Raw genomic sequence first — 10,702 nt, 5'->3', positions numbered from 1 at the left:
GGAATTCCACATTGCAAATGGAGTTTCCTTACCATAGAGGCTCGAGACAATATGATCCTAAACTCCTTTTAGGATAATCCTTCTCGCCTTTGCCACACATTTTATCTAGGTCAAATCTTGAGCATCAATTGGCTTAGGAATATCTTTGTTTATGAGTTCCTTAAGCTCGTTGTCTTCCAACACTATCTTCATCCTGTTCTTCCAAGCAATATAGTTCGAACTACCCTCAAGGGCATATTCAAGTCTTAATTCGTAGAACGACATCGTACTGGATGTGACGTATGATACTACAAATTTGATTTCCCCTGCAAAATACAAACTCGTATTCTCCGCTTCTATAGTGATTTCAGCTCTAATACCATGTAAAAATACTATATAGAAATTTCTACAAATCTAGCTCTCGTACCATGTAGAAATTTCTACAAATCTAGCTTTGATACCATGTAAAAATTCCTTGTAGATTCAAACTACAGATTGTAATATGCTCAAACAATTGACTTGAATCTACTGTACTCATCGAAAACAATAAACGATCGATGAAATCACCAAGCATAAAAGAGAAAGAATTCAATCACACATAACATAGTGATATTCTAGGGACAGACAACTAAAAACACCTGCTATTTGTATATTGCATTAATCAAAAAATATAAGATTACAATGTTTTTCTCAAGCCCAAGCAAACTCTGCACTCTCTATCTATCTCACTACCAACATGTGCACAAGCCTCTCTTGGCACACCTCTCTCACAAGCTCCATGCACAAACTTGTGCTTCCTATTGCTTAGTCTCACCAACTCGTGCTCACCAAAATAATGATTAAACTTGTCTTCATTCCTCTTTTTAAAGGCAATTTGAATGGTTAAAATTAATGAGTTTTCTAATTAGGGAATGATTTACTTTAGGGTTTCTTTTGATTGAATGTACCATCTATTTCATCTAGATGATTTTACAACTGATAGTATATTGTCCCTGAACTCCAATCTCAACTGGGTCTTTCTTTGATCTGACATGTATGAGTTAATTATGAGTGAATATTCAGTTTACTAGTTGAGCAGTGTTGGTTACACCCCATTATTAGATTTCCCACTAATTCCTCCATCAATTGGAACTAGTTGAACTGAATTTAACTTAGTTAAACTAAATTAAATAATTACAACTCAAAAGAACTCCACCTAGACCCCTAAAATTTAGGAATCACTCTACATAACTCTAGATAGACTCTCAACTTGAATTAATTGAATCAACTAAGTAAAATTAACTTAGTTAAATATTACAAATTTCTATGAGAATTACAATTATAATTTAATTCCTAATTTAATTCAACAACTAACTGAGTCAACCAAGTGAAATTAACTTAGTTAACTATTACAAGTTACTAAGAAAATTACAATTACAATTTAACTCCTAATTTAATTCAATAACAAATTAAATTAGGATTTTTTCTCAATGTTATTAACATTTCTTGTCGTTAGTTTCAACGCTCTCTCAACAAGAAAAGAATTCAACTCTATCTCGATCTGATACCTTTGGAATGTTCTGCATGCAACTCTTGTCATTGTTGTTGTTGCTACTGCAACATCTGCAACCAAAGAGCATCCAAACAAAATACATTGAATCAACTGTGTTTGCCACTATCCACTAGGATAACTGTGTTGTTGTTGACTCTGCCACTGAGCCTCCTACTTTGCTGTCAACTCTGCTTTGCACTTCACCTGATCCTCCTGCTACTGAATATTATGGGCCCCGTAGCAAGGTAATGATCCATGAGACAAAAAACACCTCAATGGACCTTACCCAAATTTCTACACTCTTGGAACTATGGTTTCAAATTGCCTCACCTCACAGCGGGAGGTATCGCTGCATGTGCTCCCTCTGCCCACTTGGTTCGAAATTTCCCCCTACCGGAGGTCTCTGCTTGAGTGGATGTCTCCACTCGGTCTCATTTTTGCTTCTCTAATTGTGGCTGCTCCATATCTTGCTGAGGGTGTTTTTGAGGGTGTTTCTGATGCTGAATGTTTAGAGATTATTCATGCTCCCTCTCAAACACCAAGTCTCTAACCTTTGTCTTTCTCCTCAAGGCTTTGCACGCATTTTGTATCTCAAGTGCATACAGGGTCTTGACTCGCACATCGATCTGTATCACTTGTCCTGTGGCGATGTGTCTAAGGAAAACCTTTCCTTCACTAAATATCACATCGTAGCCACATCTTCCAATACCGCGATGGAAACAAAATTCTTCTTTAGTCCTAGAACATACATCACATTTGTGAGTTTGAGAGGGGAGTCAAAGTCTCTCTGAAAAGTAATTGTACCAATGTCGGTCGTGCTATACCTCCCATCATCTCCAAACTTTATGTTCTACTAGAGGTCTTTCTCCTCCAAGTCACTGAAGAGATCTTTATTCCCTGTCATATGAAACAAGGCACTATTGTCGAGATACCATATGCTTCCCATTACAGTGCTTGCCATGCATGCAATGAGAGTGAAATCAAGTTCTAATTGTGAAGCTAGAGTTTCACCTATTGTTACTACTGCAGGCTCCTCCTTGCTTTCTTCTGTTGGCATTTCGTGGCATAGTGCCCGAACTTGTGATAGTGAAAACACTTGATTTTCAACATCTTCTTCTTCTTGCGGCCCTAACTGGAGTCTTATTTGGAATGGAATGAGTCCCCTTCTCTTTCTTCGCCTTTTCAGCTAAGGCACAATTATCCTCATCATCGTGCTTTAATGATGATCCATCCCTAGTGTTCCACCAAATATCTTTGTGTATCAAGTCGGACTACAATCACTCCCACTCTAATAGCTTCTCCCTCCCATTCACTAAGTCCTGGTAGTTGTGTCGGCGCTTGGGAAGGCCTAGAAGTGCTAGACTCACCATATTGTCTTCAGCCACTATAACAATGACACTTCTAAGTTCATCCTGACATTGGGTGAACTTGGTCAAGTACTTCGATATAGAGTTGCCCTTCTCCATCTTGATCTTTTTGAGCTTGTCCTTCAGTCCCAGCGTCTTGTGGTCACTGTTGTTTTGAAACAAGAATGTCAAGGCCTTCCACATTGCAAATGGTGTTTTCTTACCATGAAGGTTCAAGACAATATGATCTCGAACTCCTTCTAAGATAATCCTTCTCGACTTTTCCACTCATTCTCTCCACTCCGCCATATTTTGAGCATCAGCGAGCTTAGGAATATCTTTGTCTATGAATTCTTTAACCCCGTTGTTTTCCAACACTGCCTCCACCCTGTCCTTCCAAGCAATATAGTTTGAACTACCCTCAAAGGTATATTCGAGTCTTAATCCGTAGAATGACATCCTACTGGTTGTGAAGTATGATACTACAAATTTGATTTCTCTTGCAAAAGACAAACTCGTATTCTCCTCTTTTATAGTGATTTCAACGTTAATACCATGTAGAAATTTCCACAAATCTAGCTCTGACACCATGTAAAAAAAATTGTAGATTCAAACTCCAAATTGTAATATGCTTAAACAATTGACTTGAATCTACTTTACTCATCAGCGGAAACAATAAACGATCGATAAAATCACGAAGCATAAAAGAGAGAATTCAATCACACATAACACAATAATTTTCTAGGGAAAAACACAGCTAAAAACCCCTACTATCTGTATATTGCATTAGTCAGAATATATGATAAGATTACAATGTTTTGAGAAATTCCTTGTAGATTCAAACTATACATTGTAATATGTTAAAACAATTGACTTGAATCTACTCTACTCATAAGCGAAAACAAGAAATAATCGATGAAATCACAAAAGCATAAAAGAGAAAGAATTCAATCACACACAAAACAAAATATGAGAAGATTGCAATGTTTTACTCAAACCTGAGCAACCTCCGCATTATCTTTATCTATCTCACTACCAACTTATGCACAAGTTTCTCTTGGCACATATTTCTCTCACAAGCACCACGCACAAAATTGTGCTTCCTATTGCTTGATCTCACCAACTCGTGCTCACCAAAACAATGATTAAACTTGTGCCTTCATTCCTCCTCTTAAAGGAAATTCGAATGGCTAAAATTAGTGAGTTTTATGATTAATAAATAAATTATTTTAAATCTTCTTCTGATTGCATGCATCCTCTGTTTAATTTAGATGATTTTACAACTTATAGTATAATGTCCTTGAACTCTTATCTCAACTAGGTCTTTCTCTAATCTGACATGTATGAATTAATTATGAGTGAATCTTCAATTTACTGGTTGAACAATGTTGGGTACAACCCACTGTTGCAGGGTACACCCCACCACTAGATCTCCCACTAATTCCTTCAACAATTGGAACTAGTTTCACTGAATTTAACTTTGTGAAATTGAATTAAATAATTACAACTCAAAAAAAACTCACCCTAGGCTTCTAAAATTTAGGTACCACTCTACATTATTGTAAATAGACTCCCAACTCAAATTAATTGAGTCAACTAAATCATATTAACTTAGTTAACTATTTTTTTTTAGACAAATATCGGTTGCTATATTATGAGCTGAAAAAAGGAGTCAGTTCTCCATACATACAATACTTTCTGGATATCATGGATCAGAGGAATTACAAAAAGGTTCCCTTCCTTGATCCTTGTTCTAGTAGTTCTGCTTCTGAAACTTCCTAAACTACTATATATCCTAACATATTGCAAAGACCAAAATTTACAACTACACATCATAATTAATCTATTTCAATATGACTGATCTGCCTAGCCGTGGACTCTTCCAGATTTGGGTCTGAATCCACCTGTTTTGCGCTGGAGGAGCTGGGCGCAACCTTGTTCTTTTTATCCATCATGTACTGTAGGATTGCAATCGACTCTTCTGCATGACTACAGTGATTTGCCAAGTTTCTGAACTGTTCATAGAGAGAGGATACTCTGTGCAGAAAAATATTAATTTATGCCCTGTATTTCTCATTAAGAATCCTACACTGGTCCTCCATTCTTGTCTCCAAACTCTTGACCTGGTCCTCCATGATGCGCTGCTGCGCTCTTAACTCCTCAAATTCTGCTTGAAGGTCTGCACAATGGAGACAGTCTTCTGATCGATTCATACTTATCTCAGGCAACTTCCTGTTTGATATATCAGCCACTGAAATTCGAATCTCTGAAGCACGATTGTAGCTGGGCGAGGCAGCTACTGTGATTCGAGCAGGCTTGATGGATGGAGCACTATGCCCAATACTGTTGTGCCAATGCTCACCCGGACCACTTTGCTTAATGCATTGATGAGCTCCATTCTCTGTTGTATATATAGAATCGGACTGCTTGCTTCGAAGGCAGGAAGGTGTCGAATTGGGTGTCTTGGGATTATCGTTGATCCGCAGAGCGGTCAGGTGCATATCTTGCATATCATGGAGGTTCGATCTAAAAGGACGATCCTTGCCTGAGAGCCTGTGCCATCTCGCGTTTTTAGACGAGTTCCTGATTTCATATCTGGGCAAAATCCTGCCCACATGTCCTATTCTATCGTCGGCACGGATTACCTGATCAATCCCACTAGTTCTGTCAGCTGGGAACCGCGTGCTGTTGACTTGATTTGAAACGGTTATGGTAATGGGTGGAATGTCACGCTGGAGTTACAGCACAGACTGCCAATGGACCTTTCGCATGCCCTGTTGGCATGCTTATCCGCTTCCTTGTTCAAACTGCGAAGGATGTGGTGATAACTTACCTCTTCCATTGTTTCATGAAGGATTTGGTTTCGCTGATTTATCTGCTGGAGGAGTATGTTTGGAGTGCTCTGCCGGTGTGCCATAAGTCGAATGATTATTGAGGAATCCCCGAACACCGTTGCCTTCTTTATCCCAAGTTTAATTAATTGGGTGAGTCCCTGAAACAGTGCTAGACCTTCGGCTCTATTGTTGGAGTTCTCCCTTAGCCCCCATTCATATTGAAGGATGCAGTCTCTGTTTGCGTTACAAATAAGGCCCTCTGCACCTGCCAAACCCGGATTAGACTTTGATGCGCCATCAAAGAATAGGCAGAATCTATTACAGTTACTCATCCAGTTAGAAAGTTCCTCTTCCTTCAATCTCAGTTTCCATGCACTGTTTGCTTCCCTCACCCTTGTCCCCCTCCTGCTGGTTTCCTGAGCACTGGATATATTCTCAAAAACGTAGCTGAGAAAAGTTCTCTCCTCTGCACTGTAACTTGTTGCGTTAATTTTGCCATTGGTGTGATTTGTTATTGATTCGAGAGCCAGCATTTTGGCCTTATGGCAAATTTTCCTGGTGCTGAATCCTTTTTCTTGGAAGACCTTGCCATTTCGCGCTAGCCAAATGCGCCATAGAAGTGTGAGTGGTATGGTGTTCCATACTCTTTGAGCCAGTTGGCTTCTTTTCTCCTTCCAAGGGCAGTTCTTCCTCCATTTATAGATCGTTTCTGCAATTGTGTTCTGGGGTTCCCATGGTGATTCTCCAATTGAGGCCATTTCCTTCCAGCATTCTCCGGCAACCGGGCAATCAATAAATAAGTGTTGCATTGTTTCCTCTGATCTGCAGCAGTTTGGGCACCTGGATGGCCCCATTATGCCTCTCTTTCTAAGATTTTCCGCTGTTAATGTTTTCCCTTTCAGAAGAAGCCAGATGAAGAACTTAACCTTGGGGGGTGCCTCAGCTCTCCATACTATTTTCCAGTGGTTCCAGGGTTCCTGTTGATAGGTGTTGTCACAAAGATATTGATGTTCCGCTTTAACTGTGTATTGTGTTCCAGATGGATCCCATCGATACCCATCCAGTGCACCTTCTTGAACCGGAGCTTCGCTGTGGAGGAGCGTTTTTAGGGGGATGAGACTGTTATCCAACACATTGGGTGGGTCCGGAAAGTTCCAGCCTATCCAGGCATGAGTATGGGTATCCCATTTTGATATTTGGGACAGGTGGAAAAGTCCTTTATCATTGAGCCAGTTTATGATTGGGATTGCCTCTGCTTTGGAACCGATACGCTGCTGCCCAAGGATTTTGTCTATAGAGAAATTGATACTGTTTCCCCCGCCTGGAACCTTAGATATATTTTGACACATGAAGGGAATTGCCTTCTTACAAAGACGCCAGATTTTTGTACTATCTCTGTTAAGAATATTAGTCTCCAGAAGTTGCTGCCTTGTACAGTTTAGGTATTTAACCTCCAAAACCTTCTTCCACCACACTGTAGGCCCTGTGATCAGTCTCCATACATTTTTTGCTCCGAGGGCTAAATTGAGAAGCTTTGGGGACCTGATGCCCAATCCTCCTTTCTCCTGAGATTGGATTATGCTCTTCCAGCTTACTAGATTGAATTTTCTTTTATCCGTTTTCCCTCCTTGCTAAAGAAAGTGCCTGAGTACTTTTTCCATTTTCTGATGGAAAGCAGCTGGAGCATGATATAAAGAAAAATGGTAAATGGGGAGAGATGCAATCCCTGATTTTAGAAGAATTAGCCTTCCTGTTGGGTTCAACCACCTTGTACCCCATTGCTGCACTTTCCTTTTTATTTTATCCAGTATCTCATTCCAGGTGTCCGCTTTCAAGGGCCCCAAACTTACTGGCATTCCTAAATAGGAAAAGTGCTTCCATATTAGACTGCAAGGAACTCCAAATACACTTGCTATGCTGTGGATGGTATGATTTGCAGTGTTCCATCCGTAGATGCAACTTTTTATCTGGTTGACTTTCCCTCCTGAGTAATCCATGAATTGGTCCAAGAGCTTTTTAAATCGCCTTGTTATTGTAGTGGATGCTCCTCCTATCAGCAGAGTGTCATCTGCAAACTGAAAATGGTTGATGTTCTTTGCTCCATGTTCAATCTTGATGCCAGTGATTAACCCTACTCTCCTGTTATAGTCCAAGGCTTCACTGAATGATTCGGCCATAAGAATGAACAGATAGGGAGAAAGTGGGCAACCTTGTCTGAGACCACGGGATGATTGGAAGGCTGCACATGGTCTCCCATTTATTAAGGGGGAGATCCAAGGTCCAGTTATACATGCTGCAATCATAGTGATGAAGGAGGAATCGAACCCAATTTTGTGGAGAACAGCGTACAGATAGGAGTGCCTTACCCTATCGAAGGCATTTGCAAGATCCAGCTTTAGAACAAATCCTCTTTCCTTCCTGATTAAGCTTGAGTGGATGGCCTCTTGAACAAGGAGTATAGAATCAGTAATGTGCCTGTTGAGGAGAAAACCCCCTTGATTTTCAGAGATCAAGGAGGGGAGGAGAGGTTTAAGTCTGATTGCCAACATTTTCAAAATTATTTTGTACGCTGAGTTGCATAATGAGATTGGCCGAAATCTCGAGAAGGAGGAAGGGCGATTTTCTTTTGGTATTAAAGCAAGGTAAGTGGAGTTGGTGAATCCCCCCATTTTACCTTTTCTCATCACCCATCGAATCATCTTTAGGAGATCCTTTTTTATTATTGCCCAGTATTCCCTATAGAAGCTGATGGGGAATCCATCCGGTCCTGGTGCCTTATCCAGATGCAAACTCCAGATAGCTGCTTTAATTTCCTCTTCTTCCACTTCTTTCGTAAGATTATTGTTCATTTCTTGAGTGACCCCTTTCGGGCAAATACTGGAGCATATCTGAGTAATCTTCTGAACCTTTGTCTTCAGTCAGAAGTTGACAAAAATGCCTGGTGGCTGCTTCCTTTATAGAGTCCTGAGTACTATATCGGTTTCCCTCATTGTCCGTTATTGTGCTCACTATGTTTCTAAGTTTTCGCACAGTGGCTTGCTTATGAAAATAAGCTGTGTTTTTATCCCCTTCCTGCAACCAACGCTGCCTTGATTTCAATCTCCACTTTATTTCTTCGTCCCTGAGGATTTGGCTCGGCTGTGAGTATAATTTACCTTCCTGTTCTTTATTCCGCTGAGATAGCCCCTGCCTTTCGATGCTCTGTTGCATCTCCTCTAACTCTTGTTTGATTTTCTGTTTATTTAGTTCGAGCTCTTGATAATTGCTCCTTGCCCAGCTCTTTAAAGCCTGCCTAACTCGTTTAAGCTTTGTCTCCCAGATATAACTTGGAGACCCCTCTACATGATGGAGCCATGTCGCTTGCACAACTTCTTTTGCAACTGGTATCTGGTTCCATATTGAGCTATATTTGAAGGGTATGGGCCCTAGCGGGCAGTGGCTTTGGAGAGTTACAGTTATCGGATAGTGATCAGAGGCCGACACATTGAGGATATTTGAGTAGCCTGTTGAGAAAGTGGAAAGGTATGTTATGCTAATAAAGAATCTATCCAGCCGTTCCATGATGTTGTTGGCTCCAATTCTTCTGTTACTCCAGGTATATCTACGATTTTTGGGTCTGACATCAACTAGATCATGATCCTGAATTATAGTCTCTAATCGACTTCTGGAGGGGTCAGAAGTGAAATTACCTCCTCTTTTTTCATTAGCATGCAGCACTAGATTGAAGTCTCCTGCTACAATGAGATTGGCATTCTGGTCCAGATCTATGTTTGCTTTCAGAGTGTCCCAGCATATCTATTTTTCTCTATACTGATTTGGAGCATACACATTATACACTATCACTGATTGGCCTCCGGTTCTGCTGTCCAGTGCGGTTCGAATCCAGTTTTGATGAACATTAATAGCGCTGCTCATCCTTTTTTTGCTATCCCATAATGTTGCTATACCGCCTGAGGCTCCTCTTGCCTCACTTATGCTTCCACAAAAAAAAATTCGCTGACTAATGACTCTATTCATTTCACATTGATCTTGCTTTGTTTCTTGTATAAGCACGATTTCAGGGTTCTCACTGTGAATCAGATCCTTGAGGGCAACTAACTTGGAGGGGTGCCCTAATCCCCTACTATTCCATGATAGTATTTTCATCATGAGATCCCTGGTATGTGGAGAGGTGCTCGCCTCTCATGTCCTTTATTACTGTTCTCTTTTTCCAGGTGCCCAAGTATAAAGGACTCTATTGGCGTTTGAGTGCCCAATGCTATATCTTTTTGTGCACTTTCATCCCTTTGTTGTTTAGCTGTTTTTCTTCCAGGGCCTGGCTTTTTTGGAACATCACTGGGCGCTCCATGGTCCTTTGAAGAGCTTCTGGTAATTCTTGAAGCGGGAGGTTCGGGGGGCGCTGCATGGAGGGAGGAGTAGAATGATGGGGCGGGGGTTCAATGGAGGGGATGTCAGGCCCCGATTCAGCCTCGGAAAGGATCGATAAGGGGTTGGAAGAGGGAGGGATAGGAGGATCGGGAATCAGAGAGGGAGGGGAAGAAGGTTGCTGATTGGAGGTTCCAGGGGCATCAGTATCCGTAGGTGGTTTGGGGAGAGGTGGTGATTTTTTCTTTTTAACAGGTTCCCAGTGGCCTTCTTGCTCATCATTGTCTACATTCACAATTTTTGTGCATCTATTTGCAAAATGTTCGTATTCGTGACATACCTTGCATTTAAATGGTATCTGCTCGTAATCCAGTTGCTGGATATGGCTCCAATCATCCACTTTCAGCTTGATCGCCTCCGGTAGTCCTCGGCCTAGGTAGACTTCAACACAGATCCGTGCGCATGCCTGCATGTTGTCTTTGGGTTCGCTGCGATCTATGTATTTTCCCACCGTATTTCCTATAGCTTTCACTGATTCATCCCCCCAGCAGTGAAGAGGAAGATGAGGCAACCAAACCCAAACTGGAACAGCATTCGGGATGTCAAGTTCTGGGTCGAAATCCGAAGTCCATTTATTGAGGTAGAGG

At 41.0% G+C, this 10,702-nt stretch overlaps 1 protein-coding gene across 1 annotated transcript; it reads right to left on the bottom strand.

The window, feature by feature from the left end:
* Nucleotides 1-8,528: 8,528 nt before the first annotated feature.
* Nucleotides 8,529-9,251, bottom strand: LOC149153489 (uncharacterized). The gene has a single exon (XM_089443832.1). The coding sequence runs from the start codon at nt 9,249-9,251 to the stop codon at nt 8,529-8,531; it is 723 nt and encodes a 240-aa protein (XP_089299958.1).
* Between the last annotated feature and the right edge of the window lie 1,451 nt (nt 9,252-10,702).

The sequence above is a fragment of the Pinus tabuliformis genome, chromosome 9 (assembly GCF_031772625.1).
Source record: "Pinus tabuliformis cultivar Carrire ecotype Pingquan chromosome 9, CPIR1, whole genome shotgun sequence".
Taxonomy (NCBI): domain Eukaryota; kingdom Viridiplantae; phylum Streptophyta; class Pinopsida; order Pinales; family Pinaceae; genus Pinus; species Pinus tabuliformis.
The sequence above is the reverse complement of the archived record's forward strand: the minus strand, read 5'-3'. Positions and strand labels throughout refer to the sequence as shown.